The following is a 19,067-nucleotide window of genomic DNA, read 5'->3' on the forward strand; positions in this document are numbered from 1 at the left end:
CACTGTTCCTGGCAGTCAGCCTCAGATGGGATTGTGAAGGAGGAAACGCGAGCCTCTTGTCAGCAGTGACAATGTCAGCCTATATGACTCACAACCATTGTCAGTGATACCGGAGATATCGCAGGTAATTGGTTGGACGAGCTTGTTTTTTTTCAGTGAAGCAGGGGACCACGCATGGCATTTCAAGAGGAGGCAACATTCCCCCCGACCACAAATAAAACATTCTTAACAAGTGCACAGACACGCTCCATCTACTTCCTGCGTCTGCAGAAATAGAATTGAGGGTTTATCACCTCTCCCTGCTGTTAGGTGAGGAAGTAATGCATCTGTCTATGTAGTTACATACGCAGACTACTTATTTTTAACACTGCTGTATCCTGGCATCATACTCTAAGCAATGTGCGCTAGACGTTTTTCACCACTTGTAAGATTTGAAGTTCTGATGTAAGCCCATTCCCCACACTCAAAGAGGAGAAGAGCCCCAATCACAGAGCCAGCCAAGTCAGCCAAGTAACTGCCACAGTTTTAGGGCTCTGGGCCACTCTATGTGCACTGAACCCACAGTAAAATATAAAGACACACCTAGCTGATCCAGTCACAGGTAAAGGGAACATTGGTCAGGGGAAATGGAGAATACAGAGAGCTGTGGTGGGATAATGAGTGCTTCGGCACGGTGTTTTGATGTGCTGATGGCTTTTTTCATTGGCCTTGTCACTTGCCTCCCCATGTGGCAGGGAACATTCCCCTAGCTGTGCCGTGGCCTAACAAGCCATCTAAATAAGCAAACAACAGGAAATAACTAAAACTACTTCTGCCAGAGCTCAACTCTTCAGAGACTGACAGGCAATACACAGCCCCTTTGTGACTAAACTCTATTAGTGTCACACCGCGAACTGGAAATGAATGCTGTACAACTGAAACTAACAGAGCCTTATGACAGGATGGCATTCACTTAGACAGGGAAGTCTGCTGTGCAGCAGGCACCTCCATCAAAATCCCTGTATTCAGGTCCTGATCTTGTTCTTACACTTGTGTCATACAGTTTCGCACAGGCAGCTACAGGTAATACACTGACGTGAGGAACCAACAGGGACAAATTAAATGTAGGCACAAACACTGATGCACAGAAAGGTCCGGCACAGGATAAAGTTACAGGAATAATGATATGACAATGATGTACATGGTGGTGATGATGTCGACAGTGACAATGACCATAACAAAAATACTGATGATGACATCTGTGACACTGATGGTGGTGATAACATAGGCAAGGGCAGATAATACACCATGACAGTGACAACGGATGATGATGAATATGATAATAATGCTGCTGATAATGAAGGTGATAATGGAGATGATAATGGTGATGATGATGATGGAGATGGTGATGATAATGAAGATGAAGATGACGATGATGATGATGATGATGATGATGCAGATGACAAAGGTGATGACAGTAATGGTGACAGTGATGATAACAAAAACAAAGATGACAGTGATGATAAGGCTGATGACGATGATGAAGATGACGAAGATGATGATGACGATGACAAAGGCGATGACACTGACGGTGATGAGAAGAGAGATGGTGGTGATGACGATGGTGGCGGTGTCTTATGACTCACCGCAGCGGTCTCTGCGGGCGGGCTGGTTTCGGCGGTGTCGCCGGCCTCAGCAGCGGCCGGGGCCTCCTCGGCCTGGCCAGGCTCAGGCGCGGGTTCAAGGGCAGCCTCTGATTCAGCAGCAGGGGCTGCAGCCTCTGCCTCCGGCTTATCACAAAACAGGCAAGGGGGACAGCGTTAGCACCCCTCTCCCACACTCAAAGCCTTTGACAAACAGCAGACATGTCTCCAGTAGAACCACAAGGCACAGACAATGGAGAGAGATGCCTGCACCTCAATAAAGTTTGATATCATTAACAGTACAACAATACAGAGTAAAAAATAACTCCAAAGTGTCCCCTCATGTCTTGTATTAACATATAACTGAAATTTAAATTTGACAAAAGGAAATTTAGTTATCTGAGGTAAAATAAGGCCTCTGTGAACTAAAACAGAACAATACATAAACGTTACACGTAATAAAAACCATGCATGCACACTGGCTCACGTACAAGTGAAAATAAATAGAGACACTAATAAATAACCAAGTACACATATCGCATACCACAGCACAAAAACAGACACAAAAAAGACGGAATGAACAGAAATGTACAAACATCAACATTCTTGAATGAATGCATTCAGTCAGACCATGGCTCTTAATCTAAACAGAAATGTTAAAAAGAACAAAAATTACATTAATGCAGTGTATAAATACACATACATAGAAGGAAGTGAAATAAAATAAAACAATGATGCACGCATATGAATACACGAAAATATTTTTAAAAAATACAACATATTTCAAGCATAAAAACAAGATATTTACACATCACACAAATACTTACATTGTACAGAACAACACAGACCTACACAATATTATATAACAATGGATGGCATCAGCAGTTTGAGAGAAACACAAGCCTGCTCTTGATGATGACCACAATAGTGTGTGGTAGTGCAAACATAGACGTGTTGTTGATAATGGATACACCAGCATGTTTTCAGCAACAGAACTGCCAGTGTGTGTGGTAATGGACAAACTAGCATGTTTCTGATCATTGAAATGCCAGTGTGTGTGTGAGATAATGGATACACCAGCATGGTTTTGCTAACTAAAATGCCAGTATGTGTGATAATGGATACACCACCATGTCTTCAATAACAGAAACGCTGGTGTGTGATAATGTACAGGTTGACTCACCATTGCAACACCCTCATTTGAATCCTCAGAGGGCGCAGAGGCGCCTACGTCCGGCTTTGTGTAGCGTGGGAGAGAATTGAAGGAGAATAAGGACCATGCAAATGCAAGTATCCTCCTAAAAACATTCAGCTTGCCATCCACTAAAATGACCCTTTATATCAAATATCTTATACTGATAAAATCCAATGTTCTATCCAATGTTCTGATGTGGTGAGAGTAATAATGTAATATTGAGAGTAATAATGTGCCTGATGAAAACCTGACCATTAACCATCTCCATGCCTGAAAGCTCAGAGACCAATTCCTTCCCTTAACTTGTACAGGGCTCATCCATTGTCCATTGTACTGAAATATTTATCACACAGTATTCAAAACAAATTGGAGCAGTACTTTTAAGAATTAAACTGACTAAAACACCCCTTTATAGTAATATATTTTATATAATAATGTGATCTAAAATGTAAGGGATATAATGTCAAAATACATGACAAACATTAGAAATGTATCTATTTGTGTCATCTTGTGTGAAAGTATATCTAGTATATAATACGTATTTATATTTTATATATAATAAAGAGTAACTGGTTAATTTTAGAATAAATTCAACATGGTATATTTTGATACATAATAAAATGATTTCTTCTCATCCTGTGGATTGTATATTGACATGTATTGCTTTTTACATAAGAGTATATCCCAGAAATACTAAAGAAGAAATCATTCTCAATTCTCAATGAGATCTCAGCATTCACCATCCACTATAAATGTCCATCACTTCACCGAACAGCTAATGAAGCTTAACAGTTGACTACACACCTGAGTAAGCTTCAATGTATCTGTAGTTTTCCATTAAGAAGCTTGCTGCAAATGTAATGACTACACAATCGGAAATCGACTTAAACATCCCTGAGAAATAAAAGTGAATCCAAAGCAAGCATCTTTTCTAATGAATATCCCGGGTCTCAAAGCAATTACACTATGTTTTAATTCCTGTAGAAATCTCCTGCATTAAAACATGACTGGCGTGTCAATATATTCTGTCTCATTTGCATTTTGAAGGTATTAGTGTTGATTAGTTTTCTGGGAATTGTGCACAGAAATCTAATTAAACATGTATTATCATTTCTGAAAGCTGTAATTTCTATTTCCCTACCACTGGAATCTTAAATGTTTTGGATGTTTAAAAATATGTTCCTATTTAATGCCTGTTTCCAGGAAGCACTGGTAGACACTATGTCAAACACTACAGAACCCAAGATAAGGTAACCAATGGCACTGTGATTTAGATGCAAAGAGAGGAAACAAACCCAAAGCAAATGATACTTAATAGGACAGAACATACACACTGACATTTAAAAATGTATAACCTAACATTACAGTACGACAGTATAATTTACCCCAGGTCGCACAACAGTTAAATCACATATTTGAACCAAAAATTAACCAACCAAACACACGAACCAAGAAATACACTAATCATAAATAAACAAATGAGTCAAAAATAAATAAATAAATAAATAAATAAATAAATAAACCTGCTGTTCATATTCTTAAAAAACTGTCAGACACACTACTGTACATCAGTGTTGTACAGTGGTCTAAAGCCTCTGTTCCATTTGGGCCACAAAGAACTTATAAACTCAACTAAAACTGAGTGATATATTGATGATTGTGTTATGTCTCTTTCATCATACATTACATTACATGCATTTAGCGGACGCTCTTATCCAGAGCGACTTCCATCACAATAGAACATAAGTGTATCCATTCAATTTACACAAGCAACAGTGTCAGACCAGGCTCACGACACTCCCAGACCGGTTTTGACCAGAATGGGCAGAAAACGTAACGCCCCCTCAGCCGTGCTGTTTAAATGTGCTGGACAGAGGATGTTGTGGCTAGAATAAACAAAGGCCTTAGATTTTTTTTTTAATAAAAATGTGTCATATATGGTTTAATGAGATGTTAAATGTTAAACAAATTGCTTGTAGTTGTCTAATAAACAGCATGCTTGGTTAAATGAAGACGTTAATGCTGTGCTGGGAAAATCATTTAGGAAAAGTGTTAGTAAGGGGTCATTAGATATCCAACAAAAGGAGCTATTGAAAATAAAATGGCATGCAGAAAAATATTGGAACTGGGGACATGTGTTTTTTTTATCATTTCAAATCAGCGTTAGACATTTTGGAGCTTCTGCGTGGACACACGTGGAAGCTGTTGCCTGTTGGCTATTGTCTGAGTTTGATCTATTTATCTGAATTATCTATATACTATTGCTCATTTGCCAACACAGTATGTAAATCTCTGTGGATAAGAGCATTTACATGTAAATGTTATTTTAATGTTGGTTGTTTGTCATACTGTGTAGTAATTTTGCTTAAGTGATCAGTTGAACACGGTGTGCTAGATTATTTGACGGAATTTTAAAAAATCCATATACATGTAGCTGTCGTACAGTTGATGCTCATGACTGGAAATTCCAAAAAAAGAAAAGCTTTATGTGCAATTTAGTTGCGGTCAGTACTTTCCTGGTTATGGCTATAAATAAAGTAACATTACTGAAGGTATGATTACCTGAGAGATTCCATTAAATGCATTGTTGGACACCTACGTTGAATCAGAGAGAAACAATTAACATGTGAAACTCTGAGCAGTGGATGCAGCCGTGACTGCTTGCAACATATGCAATTGTGTAATAAAGATGAAACGAAAATGCATTTTTTTAAGGATTACACAAAACACAAAACACCACAATCGAGCAGAGGAGAGAGAGGAGAGAGGAGGGCGAGGATTTTAGGCACTGCAGGGGGGCTCCTGGAGGAAGGGGGGGTGTCGCAAGGCAGGCGGTTCTTTGTCGTCTGAGGGAAAGAGGGTGGGCGCTGTAGCTCCGGTCTACTCTACGCTACGCTACTTTGGTGGGGTGGGAGAGTAATGTACCTCTTCCTTCTCCGTATCTACTTCTTGGTACAACTTTCCGTATCGCCGGTTCGCGACCTCGTCTTCGGACAAGTCTGAGTTGTTGTTCTCGGCGTCTCTGTGGCTGGGCGAGCCCTCCACGCTGATCCGGGGTCCCTGCGCATCAAACGGCGCACCCTGAGGCACGGAGTTCCCCTCTGGGGAGCCACCCACCTCCTTCCCGGCACTCCCGCCGCCGGACAGGGCCGCAAAGGGGTCCTGGTCTCCGTCACCCCAGCCGGCGGCGAAATCTCCCTGGCCGTCGCTGGAGAAGAAGCCACTGCTGCCGCTGACCTCCTGCCACGGGCTGCCGGCGATGGCGGTGGTGGCAGCGGCGGCGGCGGCGCTCTCTCCTTCAGCAGTAGCATTGGGGAATGCCGCCCACTGCGCCACGCCATTGGGCTGCCCCTCTGAGGCGCTGGGGAAGGCCCAGTTCTCCCCGCCTGCTGGCGCCGCCACCGCCGCCGGCGCCGCCGGGGCCCAGGTCTCCGGCCACATCTGCCCGCCCTCGGTGGCGAAGGGGTCCGCCGCCCAGCCCGCCCCGCCCTCCCCCGGGGCCTCCGCGAAGGGGTCAGACACAAAGTCCAGCACTGGCTCGGCAGCCACCGCTTGGGCGAACGGGTCACCCTGGGCGAAAGGATCCGGGATCGCAAAGGGGTCGGCGGCGGTCTGCTCCGCCAGCTCTGAGGCGACGGGCGGCGGGCTCTCAACCCCCATGGTGCTGGAATCAGCCGGCTCCGTCTGCTGGAACAGCGCTGTGTCTGAAGGCTCATTCACCAATCCTGCGCTCTCCGCTCCACCCAGCTCTCGGACGGCAGCCATCTGGTCACCCGCACCCCAGTCTGCAAAGCCCCCTTGCTCCGCAGTGCTGGCATCTACGCCTGGTTGCTCTGTGGCCGTGGTGACCCCCGCACTGTTGACAGCCGCGGGCTCCTCCTCTGCACTGGCCCAGCCCCCGTTCTGCCCTGCCGTGTCCCCCCACTCATCCGCCGTCTCGTATTCGGACCCCGACCAACAATCCGAGCCAGCCTGGCCCGACAGCCCCCACTCCGGCTTGGTGCCGTCGGCCCCTCCCTGAGGCGGGTACAGCCCCTGCTCACTGCCTTCCGTCATGTCCTGGATCTCCTGCCCGTACTCGTTGGTGAATATAATCCCTGGCATGGACTGATCTCCGCCCTCACCCGCTCCCCCCAAACCTGGCTCCTCCCCCTCCGGCTTCTCCTCCGTCTCACCACCCCCCGTGCCACAGGGATCAGAGTCTGGGTTTGGGTCAGGGTTCTGGTCGGGTTCCCAGCCTCTAACCTCGGCCGCCGCGGTCTCTTCCTGAGGCTGCACCGGCTCCGCCCCCCACCCGTCCGCCGGGGGCCACTCCTGGCTGCGCGCCTGGTCGGTGTCTGTGGTCTCCAGCTCTGCAGTGGCCGCGGGGGAGCTGAAGTCGGCGGCCCATTCGCCAGCGCCCTGGTCGGGGAGTGAGTGGGTAATGTCACCGGCACTGTGACTTTCATCACAGACTTCCTCATCAACCACGCTACCCAGAGACACAGAGTCAGGCTTTGGGCCAGGGTAAAAGAAAGCAAGGAAAGAACAGAAAATGGTTTAAAATGAGAGGAAAAATGAAGGGTAAGAAGAAACAACAGAAAACCATAAAACAGAAAAAGGGTAAAATAAGCAAAAGAAGACAGGAAAGAGCGACCAATGGAATGGGTTTGACTAAACACAACTTCAGGACAGTGACATGGTAAATGAGGGTAAAAATGTCGGGTCTCAAGGTACTTATCCTTCTACTGCTGAAGGATAATGTACTTGGCAAACAGAAGGGCTGAAGAAACTTTCATCTGGCTCCTTCACAGAGTCTTCCATTCCGAAAAACTCTCACAAAGCCTCCCAATGTCTCTGGTGTACTGCCCCTCAGTCATTCATTCAAATCCCTGCCAGACGAATCAGACTAACCTTCTCCACCCCGCTGTCATGTGAACATGTCACAATGGAGGTTTCCCCAATCTCTTCTACATTCCAACAGTAACGTAGTGCCTTACATCTACTACTGCCAAAGTCCTGTTGTCTACTTTATAGCATTATGTCATGGCTGACCTACAGAGCTAGCGCTACTCTAGTCCTGTCTCCAGTCTGAAATACATTCTTTACTTACAGGCTGTGTAGCCTCAGCAGCTGGTGCCTAGACAGAAAAAAAGACATTCATTCAACATACATTTATATAAATATATAATAATATTCTTAAAAAAAAAAAAAAATCTATATATATATATATATATATATATATATATATATATATATATATATATAATCATTTAAGTGTACCTAAATTAGGACTGTTTTCTAGACTGCTCAATCGCTTGACACAGAAAAAACAACTAATCACTTGTCAATCAGTACAGAACGTCTTACCGTCCACAGATCCCAGGGGAGAGTCTGAAAGCAAAACAAACAGAATTACTCAACGTGGTGGTGATTCAAAAACCTGTTTCCAAAAATCCTTCCAAATGAGTTTTATTTTTATGAACAAAGAATATTAGGGAACGTGTACACATGGAAAACACAGCCTCATTTCCTGATAATAAGATTTTTTTCTTGTTATTTCCACACTCCAGTTGGCTCTACAGTACAAGTGATTTCTTAATCAATTCCGAGCAGACACTAAAAAGGGATGTCTCATTATTACTGTTAATGTCTCATTATTATTATTAATTATTACATTATTACTTAGCACATTGTTTAAAATGGAATGGCTGTTTCCAGCAGTTTCCATGGACTGATAAAGTAAAGTAAGTTTCTTGTCCTATCAGACAGCAGAGGTAATAGAAACTCACCTGGGATATGGGGGACTGTGTCTGCCCGATGGGGGTGGCAGCATCAGGCTTGAACGGGTCGAAGTCCAGGTCCAGCAGAGAGTCCACAGCCTTCTCATTCTGCAGAAGAGAAAGAGGGAATTCAGATCAGGAGATCTCTTGCTGTATTCAGGAGATCTTACAAAGAAGATCTCTGCAAAAGGAGGGGGAACATGTAACACTGTGTGTGGCGTGTAGAGTAGAAGGCTGAAGTCCTAGGGCAATGAGCTTCAAACTAGAGAAGTACAGTAGTGCCCACAAGCAAATGACCTGCTGTCCACCACTTCACATTACCTGGCGTATGACCTTTTGTGCACATGAATGTACAAGCAAATAAACTAGCTGGCACATATTTCTTTTAGCTCTGTACTAAAGGATGCAGACCTATTGCTGAAAAACTAGCAACCTGTGCCCCACAGGAGTCAAATTTGGAAACTGGCCACTGCTGCTTGGAAAAAGCTGGGAGGTTTTGTGAAGCAGATTTCATTAACTACAGTAGTATTTGGAAAGCCCACAGGTGTGTATCACTAAACACACTTCAGTGTCTGGAAGAGCTTCAGTAGAGCTAGTCAGGGTTTATTTGTCGCCTGGTTTCATATCTGCCACCCCTGCAAATCTGACTGCACAGAGGAAAGGGAGGCTTTATGACCTAAATTCAATAGTTAAAACAACACACCATGTCCCTTGTGCATATTTAACTGCAACAGCATTCGGCAGCTAAAAAACAACAAAAAAGAAATGCGTCCCCTAGCTGAGAATGAAATACTGCGTAGTCGGTATTGGAGAGAGGGCCTTGCCTAGCCACTGGACCATTAAAAAAGGTGACATCTACAATACTCTCATTATGAGAACAGGAGAATGTGTGGAACATCCATGACTTGAGGTACTGGTTTTCAGGTTCGGGAGGTTCTGGAGTCAGATATAGTTTGGATCAGTGGTGAATTGGTCCTGAGCTTTTTTTCCCGTGATTAACACATCTGGTAGTTATATTAAGGATCACCTATCAGTGGCTGATTCCTTTTCACTTGGTTGTATCTGAGCTAGCACTCACCCTTTGCACTACACATTATAATTTGGGTTGTAACGACGACATCAGAGGTCTGTTTCTAATTTAAAACCAGTCATTTTCTCTCTGCTGCCACCAAAACGATTTCAGGCAGACCTATCACATCAGATAAGAAGCCAACCGACTGAAACAAAGCAAAAGCATTCAAGACAGGTTCAGGATAATTGTAAAATAAAGTGCTGTGACTGTTTGTGCTGTAGTTCCTGGGCTGCTACTGGCTTGAAATAAATGCATTCTGAAATGGCATCAGTTGAAAGGGGATCTAAAAGAGCTCCGAGGAGTGAAGGAAGAGACCAGATAACCTGTGACAGTGCACCAACACTGCAGCAACGTCACTGCAACATTTTAAGAACATCATGAGAAGCTCTGCACTCCTTATTCCCCATCAAGCCCTTCAAGCCCTTCTAATCCTACTGAATACTCTGTTTGTACAGTGACTCTGGATAAGAGCATCTGAACAATGAATAAATGCATATGTACATTTAATAAAAGTGGAGTCACAGATGAAATGAACACTGTGAATGGATGTATGACATTTTTACAGAATCTCCAATCTGAGCAATGCTGGCCTTTATTCAGAGACCTTGTCATGACGTCAAGCAACAAGGTTGTTTGCACAGTGAATTGTGCACAGAAAGTACAACAGAGACAGGATTACACTCAGGAAATAGGTCATCTCGCCCAATGATAAATATTTTTAATTACAGGATATGTGGGTGTAGAAAGCGAAGACCAGTGAAAGCAGCTCTTGAGCATTAGACTAACTGTGACTCCTGAGTTTGATACCTTTTACATCCACAAATTAATTCCAGTCCCCAAAGAGAGGTGACGAAGATATGTGTCACCAAGGTGGTCCGTCACCCTACTGAGTTAGGCTCGGCTGACAGAGGCAGGCTGTCCATATACAATGGATAAGTATTAATAAAGTCAGATTATATTCATTGTAAATTCATATCTCTGAGTTTCTTATGTTGGGGGGGGGGGGCATTATGAAAGATAACCAATGTAAAGCAATACCTTTACATATAAGCATAAGGGAAAGGTATGCATCTTAATGTAATAATGGTAATGTGAACAGCTGAACCGGGCACATGCTCTCTTAAAAGACACCTTGTGTCCTTGGAAATACAATCTATAGCTCACCACACTACTATTGTACAACATGTACAGTGTCAGTCAATAGTTTGGGCACAACTGATTAAGATAATGGGAAGAATGCATTTTGATCTAAAGACTTACGCTTAAATGTTTGAAATTTGTTTCTTAGACAAATATAAACTGAGAAGTTGATGCCTATGTATGAACTTCTTTCCCAAAAAATTAATCAAAAAATATTGTTTGGCTACTTTGAAGAATCTAAAATATAGGACAGTTTTGATCTGTTTGACACTTTTTTGGTCACTGCATAATTCCATTTGTGTTATTGGTCTTTACTATTATTGTCTTTGCTATTATTCTAAAATGTGGAAAATAGTAAAAACAGAAAAAAGGAATAGAATATGAATATGAATATGAATAGGTGTGTCCAAACTTTTGACTTGTATTGTGTATCTGGGGCTGATATGAACTGGAAACATAGGTCAAAAGGTCAATAAATATTTGAAAACAAACCCGAGAGAACATGGGTTTGATGGGTGTATCCAACTCGCAATAAATCAATGGCCATTGCACAGGAGCTCGATAAATCCTTACTGTGTCCAACCATACACATTAGCAGGGTTTTATTTCTTGGTAGAAGCTCCCTTTATTTTATTGCAGAGGACAACATTTTGAGAAGAATGCCGTAGTGCCGTAACTCTTTTGCTGCAAGTAAAACAGGAGCTGCAATCAGTCAAGGTGCTTGTTCTAGGCACAGGCTGAGCCCTGTGCTGGGTTAGTGAGTCATGTTGTCTGTCAACAGTAACCAGGCACCCACAGTAAAATTGGTAGCAAATTGGTTTCTGTCTGCTGGGGTAGAGGTGGGTATGTTGACCAGGGTTCCCTTGTCTCAACACCCTGGGACCCCTCTGGGCACCTGCCTTGGAGACGTGCCTATTCTGGTACTCCGTGGGACTTGTAGTGTGAAAAAATTGTGGCAGTTGGCTTGTCTGTGTCCACCCTGCATGAGTGCATGAGGTTGTCGCAGAGAATCAAGCCCACTGTACAGCTTGCAACTTCAAAATGTTGGGTGAAAAAGGGGGGAAATGCAAAAGGAAAGTGAAAAAAATCTGACTGAATGTAATTCATTATTATATACACTAGAAACATGATTCAGTTAGCCAAAATCACACAATGGAATAAGTATTTCTGTATTTAAGTCAGTCAATTAATCAATAATTCCTCATTTAGTGAAAATGCTTCAAACAATAAACCGACAGAAGATTTCAGACTTAAACCCATTGAATTCTGATTCTGATTGAAAACGCTTCATAAATCACAAAGAGGAAAAAACAAGAAAAGGCATATCTCTGGGGTTCCTTGGCCTACGGCAACTATGCCTCTTAGAACAAAACAGATCACATTTTCATTATTCCATTTTATCCCTTTTAAAAAAGATTTCAAATATGAATAACTTAACAACAACAAGGGCAAAAGAAATCTGCAGAGAATGCGCTGCTGCAATTTTTTTGCCACATAACTGACAACACCTCCTTCCTTCCTGCTTCATTCTGGGGCCAGACAAGGAGCGTGCTCACCAGGCCCGGTGCGGGTTCATAGGTGCTCATGGGATTTGAAGTACGTTGGTCCAAGTTGTGCGTGGGCCAATGCGCCTATCAATGGCACCGAAGCGGCATGGGACATGAGTGCCAAAGGCTTCACTCACCTGCACAGGCGGGGCCGCGCCAGCGTCCGGGGCGAAACTGTCGTCGAACAGGCTGATGATCTGCTCCTGCTGCATCTCTGTGGTGGGCGTGACCTTGGGAGGCGGCGGCACTGGAGGGCGGCCCTGGGGGTGCGACAGTAGGGGTCAAGGGGTCATCGGGGGGGGTGGGGCGTGGCACTCAATCCATCAGTCGAGAGGTAGGCGTACGCATATGTCCTACAGCACTACAGCTAAACTGGCATGTCTTACAGGACAGAAGTTTCCAAAATAAGGTCCAGGAACTCCAGTCATTCCCTAAGGGAATTATACATAGCTATGACAACACTGACAATAATATCACTGCGGTTTTGCCCTTGAGCCAATACATCACTGAAAAATATCTGTAATTGGATTTTGTTGAACTTGTATCCAACAGATGCATTCTATAATCCAATCTATGGTGTCCATAACTATAAATATGGAATTTAAGACACAAACAGCATCCTATAATTAAATATATGAGGTCCCTGATTTGGCTGAGCTAGTTTGTATGAGACTGAGCTGATGCGGTTTAAAACTACAGTAAAAAGACATGATCGTGTGAGTGGGAATTACGCACAGATAAAGCATCAAAGTTCATGTGACGCAACGGTGTGCCAGGAGGAAACATTCTGATGTGGTTGGCTTTAGGGACGACTGTTTTGTTGAGGCTGATGAGCGAAAACATTTGCGACGGCTCAACATATGATTTTCCAGTGATTCAGCATCCGACAGCCACATTCATCTCCCTGCTTTCACAGGCTAATGTATTCAGAGCTGGCTTAGTCAGTACTGGCACGGCTTTAATCATTGCTGCGTGTTGGTCAATAAAGATGCCTGCCACTCTCATGGCTGTTGGATCCTAGAGGCGGGCCTCAAACCACCCAAGAAATAGCAGTGAGAGATCGAGGAAACGGAGGGCACAGATTTCTGTGCTTCAGAGCCCAAAGGAGCACTCTGCTGTGACACCCAAACAGAACATGCTTATAACTCATAACCACTCCATCCATTGTGATTGGTCATCTTCAACTATATTCAATTTTGAGTCAACTGTCCACTCATTAGGGGTTTCTGACATTGCTCTGACATTTTTATACATTGCAAGGAAGACACCACACATAGCTGAATCAAAACTCATACAACACAATCAGCTCTCAAAGATCTATGATTAATTCTGTCTTGGAATTTTCTGTGGTGCCTGTGAACAGAAAGACTATGTACACCATGATCATGGCAATATTATGCTGTGCCACATTCATATCTGTGTGCATTGAATAAGGATTCAGACCTTGAAATAGACAAAGTTACAGTATAATGCTACAGTAGTGTAAGGTAGTATCACGGCCCAGTATTCACCATGGTCTTGCCCCATTTCCATCATTTTAGCATTAGGTAGTACAGGGACTGTGCTATTATTACAGGCCTGCCGGAAAAGTGTAAAAACATGGGGCTTCATGCATTTTCACTGAGGAAGCAAACGCCGCTGTACCTGTGAGGGTGACCTGGGTCGGTGCGGACCCGGAGCCAGCATGTGGTTGGGGCTGGCCTCCGGGCTTGCTGGCGGTGACTCGTCCTCCGGGGGCGTGGGTGTCCGGGCAAAGCGCAGGGGTCCCGAGTCGCTGCAGGATTTGAGACAGAAGAGGGTACCTCAGTCACCTGACCCTGTCCCCGGGACCTCACAAGTTCTCCACTTAATGCTGATTTTGCAACAAACCATAAAAACAAGTACAATCAGTATAATTCGAACAGAAGGCAAGATGGGGTCGGGTATAAACTTCACACCTCCTGACAGTTCGCACCAGTTGTGTCTCCTCACAACGTACCTTGGTAATATCTTTCTTACACTCTCTTATACATCAATTTTTAACAATTTTGAAGCTCCTATAAAAATTAGCCAGAGTCTTGTGATTCAGCTAATGATCCCCCATCCTCTATGAGCAGCATCTACTAAACAAGTAGAATTCAGAGAAACATTTTGTTTCTAATCAAGGTGTTACTCCCAAAACATGTTGGAGAAACGATGTATTTGAAAGCTAGGACTGCAATGGCTACCCCTACAGTTTTGACTTTATTTGCCCAATACCCACCAGTAGACATGTATGTTTCATTCCAAACACCAAAAAGTAACGTGAAAAACACAGAGCAATTTAGAAACTGCTATGGAAGCTTCTAGAGGGATGCTGGAAGAGGAAGATTACAAAAAGAGTATCATCTGTAGCGCTAGAGTCTACGACACTCTTCCGTGGGCTACACTTTCAGGAGCTACAGCACAGGGACTACCTTAGTAACTACGGTAAATTGCTAGTTGCTGGGTTTTCAGAGATTTTCATGGTTGTAAAAAATGATTTGAGTAGATGAGCAGTGGTTGTGTGGTTAAGGCTGGTAAACATCTACCACAACTTCATTGAATCATAACTAGAATCAGAAGAATAAAGCCATAAAAATGATACGCGTGTACCCGTCTGTTCACTGTTTGCATCAGTTGGGTTGTATGTGATGGACATATGCAAGCAAACACTATCCTCTCAGCAAACTAAAAAAGAGTAAGTGTATGATTATCTTTTACTGTACTTTAACATGCAATTTCACATTTGACAATGAACAACGGATATACCAAATAAGAATAACGATAATAGTACTACTACCAATAATAAGCAGACGCATGAGAAAACTTACTGGACTAAATGGCTTTTATTATACTTGGTCTTTTCAGTCATAATTGTAAAAGAGTGACTACCTCCAAGATCTTCATTGTCTTTGGCTGGCATAAATATGGACATCTTCATGATATGGCTCTTAGTCAAGCATTTCCTCCATATGTACATAACTCAGTAAGCAACCAACCAGGAAAAAGCTCTGGACAGCTGATGAAGGACTATTTCCTGCTACACCTGAATGCATATATCATATGATCAGATGCCACTGGTGTCCAATCCAGTTTTTGCAAGGAAGGCCAGCACCTAATTAATATATTGTGGAGGAGGACCTGAAAAGCATCTATTCAGCTTGGTGGTTACTTACCGTCGCAATCTGTAACATGCATAAGAGACACAATGAGAGACATTACAGGCATTACGTGCAACTCCCATCTCAACTTTTCATTTGGCTGAGAACATAGTTGACTAAGCTGATTCAGGGATCTCTTCTGTTGTCATAATAAAAATTAAGATTGCCACCAATAACTAGCCAATACCTCTAGTCTGGGGAAATTATATAAAAATTCAAGCAGACGTCCAGATTTCCAGCAAAAATTTAACAATGTTGCAGAAATGTTGGCATTCCTCTTCACCAGGCAAGATACCAGTTTTGAAGTTGAATATTTCAGTAAAACAGACGCCAAATTTACAATGTGGAATGTGGAAACAGAACAGACTGAATTTGACAGGATATGAAACCTGAGGCCATGTTGGGATTCAATAAAAATGTGATCAAGTTTCTTATTGAATAACACATAAACCTTGATGGTTTTCCGTATTCATTCACAGTCAGTTGGTTCTACCCCTGAGGGGACTGGCTTTTAGCACCGGATAGTGAAATTCCTGTGAGCAACAAGAGCATGAGATTAGCTCTGTTCCCACATCAGTTTGAACAGACTGTGCTGTCTCTGACCCTCCCCTCCCCAAACCCCCATGCTGGCCTGGGTGTCCAGTACCTGGGGGCTCCCTGAATGGTGAACATCTTGTCCGAATGCTGCTCCCCCAGTTTGTTCATCACCTCATACAGCTTGCGACACAGCTACAACCACCAGAAAAGAGAAGAGAGGAAACGCAGGGTTAGTGCACATTCACACCCACAGTAACACTGCACACAGTCTATCAGTCTTACAGCTGAGGTATACACCATGAGCTGTATGTACTGTAGCTACATATTCTATAGCAGATACACATCATGTGACCATCCAGCATTCTAACACATATGATAGCAGCACAAGGATGGATGGGTAAAAGAACATAGTGATGTCAGAGCAGAGTCTACAGAATTCAGAAAGACATGAGGACACAAGGACTGTAGAGGACTGAAGCATTGCGGCTTCTGCTAACACCAATTCTTGTGTTTCTGGAAGATCCTCTAGTGAAAACACCAGAGAACAAAGTATACAGAATGAGGAGAAAGGCAAGGTGAGACAGTGAGCATGAAAGAAATTTTAAACACGCAAGTACGGCCCTTAGGGAGGGATCAGGGGATTTGAGTCCCCCCTTCTCATCTTCTGACAACATAGAATGATTGTTTCCTCAAGCTCCCTCTTACGCTATCCTTTTCGGCGTTTAGGTTTTCCCTGATGAGAGCTTCTCTCGCTAAACATCCAGCGATTAAATTCGTCTCTGACATGCACTTCTTCAATTTAATGTTCAGAGATTGAATTTGTCCCTGATGCACACTTCTTCGAACAAATGTTCAGTGTTCCTATCCAACACGCAGTTCTCTAAGGCTAAGCTAATGTTACTCTGAAATGTGAACGTGGTCTTTTTTTCGAATGCATCTGTAAAACTGCTGTTCACTCGGCCGAGCACTCGATTTTCCATTTCGCAAGAATGGAGAGGGTGCATTCTGGAAGTTCGCGTTTAATAAAAACTCATCAAGTTTAATGAAGCGTTTCCGATACGGAAAATCCCTTTGGCCAAAGAGACACTGTGGTGCACGGGATACAAGCATGAGACCCAGGGAAGGGCTTTCTCCTTCCTCCTCACCACAAAAACAGTGTACAACCCCTTTAAAAAATTGAATAAAAGCAATATATAAGCAACCAACAACAAGAAATTGTAATGCATGTCATTGCAAAATGTTCTGTAAAAATATACACTATAAAATATATCTAAAACCCATGAAATTGCATCCATGAAAATGCAGATGATTTAGCATACCAAGTGTTGTGTATACTTAATACATGCATAAATTCATCATATTTCTTGCTTTTTCTATTTGCTTTTTCCATAAGGACCTTTATTCTTGGATACAGTGTGTCCTAACCAGAAGAATAAAGGCAATAACACCACAACACACGGGAATATGAGGAAACTCTCTCCAGGCTGTGCTGTAGCCTGCAGTTGAGCCAGCACGTCAGACAGGAATCCTTGTCCTTGTGTGTTTGCGGCCTGGAAGCCTTTCCCTAGGAAAAGCTGGTGATATTGGCAGACCATAGACTGAGTTCTCAGACAAAACGGCAGCTTAAGCCCACAGTATTACTCATTCAGAAAGCTTCTAATGCTATCATGAGTAGAGGACTGCTTAACTCTTAATAACCTGGAGGAAACTGCTCTGGGAAGCATTTATTCCTTCTATCTATCTGCAATTTTATTGTAATCTACCAAAAAATGAAAATCAGTCCTGAAACTCTCTTATTAAGATATCAGGGCACTTTTCACAAGAATGTTATTGCATTAATCACCCCTTAAAACACACTAATTAATATCCAGCTAAGCTGTTGAGCGTCGATTTCAGCATCTTAATTGCATGAAATCAAACAGCCTTTTGTTTCTGAAGTGACAGAGAAAGATTGCAGGGTTTCAATGACTGAGAAATGGCATTGTTAAATTGAATCCTCCAAGGGGGTTTAAATGAAATCATCAGGGAATGAAGGTATAAATTTCATGCACTGAAATAACAGAATTATCTCTGTAACATTTCTCCTGGCGAGCCTGGTCTCCTTTGGGCATATGCAGCACCAGGGCAGGTAGCTAAATCTCTGGCTGTCAATCAGTGACATCATAAAACCACATGTCCCTGAGCGTGGATTGTGCCTAACACGCCTGGATTCCATGCGATTCACCATCAGTCTGTTGGTCCTCCCTGTGGAGAGTACATAAAACATGGACATGCTGTAAGCTGCTAACATCTGGAGCTATACAATGTATTCTGCTACCACAAGAGCATCCATCCCTAACACACTCTCTATATAAACTGGATGGCCTAATCCCACTCTGTGCCTGTCAGCGCCACTGTTTTCTGGAGCCATAGCCTCCATTAATTCCTCACCCTACCATGACTCAGGCATTTGGCAAATAAGACCATAATGCCACTTGCACGCCAGTTAAGTGTCCAATGGCATGAGTGAACCAAATCTCACTTCTAATGCACGGAATGCGGCCAGTCTTTCACCGACCTTGCTGATGCCGGGCAGAGAAATGCCCAAACTCACCAAGAGGACAAAACTGCGGTTTCACCATTGCAATTCACATTAGCGATACTGAATTCATCGACTGAGTGGGTCATTAATGGTTTGGGAACGCTGTTTTATCTAAGGGCACGAGAAGGACGAGTGGTATGGGTGCTGACGCTCTGCGGTACATTTGTCCCCTGGAGGACAGCGTACATGCAAGGGGGTGTGTCCACTGAAGAACGTGCGCCATCAGTGACGGAGCCGGTCTTGTGGAAAAAATGAGGACTCTACACAGAAGCCAATTGGATGATCAGTAATAATGCACTCAGGCTCTGTAACAGGCGAGAGCAGCAATCCCAGCACCACTGCCCTAAAGCTGTCATAGCAGTCATTCACAGAGAACCCAAGTGAGAATTAATTGAATATGAAAATAGAACAGCATCACATAATACTTTTAGCAGCAGTTTAGCATTTAAT

At 43.3% G+C, this 19,067-nt stretch overlaps 1 protein-coding gene across 3 annotated transcripts in view; it reads right to left on the bottom strand.

Moving 5' to 3' along the window:
- The window catches only part of amph (amphiphysin), a 78,742-nt gene that overhangs the window by 13,218 nt on the left and 46,457 nt on the right, over positions 1-19,067 (bottom strand). For all 3 annotated transcript variants that reach the window (XM_036518759.1, XM_036518758.1, XM_036518757.1), the window contains exons 9-18: positions 16,146-16,228; positions 13,983-14,112; positions 12,476-12,598; positions 8,589-8,687; positions 8,167-8,190; positions 7,910-7,936; positions 7,063-7,218; positions 5,380-5,412; positions 2,806-2,859; positions 1,626-1,769 (exon numbers count right to left, since the gene is read on the bottom strand). In XM_036518759.1, the coding sequence (XP_036374652.1) occupies positions 1,626-1,769; positions 2,806-2,859; positions 5,380-5,412; positions 7,063-7,218; positions 7,910-7,936; positions 8,167-8,190; positions 8,589-8,687; positions 12,476-12,598; positions 13,983-14,112; positions 16,146-16,228 (873 nt within the window). The remainder of the gene's footprint in view (positions 1-1,625; positions 1,770-2,805; positions 2,860-5,379; positions 5,413-7,062; positions 7,219-7,909; positions 7,937-8,166; positions 8,191-8,588; positions 8,688-12,475; positions 12,599-13,982; positions 14,113-16,145; positions 16,229-19,067) is intronic.

The sequence above is a fragment of the Megalops cyprinoides genome, chromosome 24 (genome assembly GCF_013368585.1).
Source record: "Megalops cyprinoides isolate fMegCyp1 chromosome 24, fMegCyp1.pri, whole genome shotgun sequence".
NCBI lineage: Eukaryota > Metazoa > Chordata > Actinopteri > Elopiformes > Megalopidae > Megalops > Megalops cyprinoides.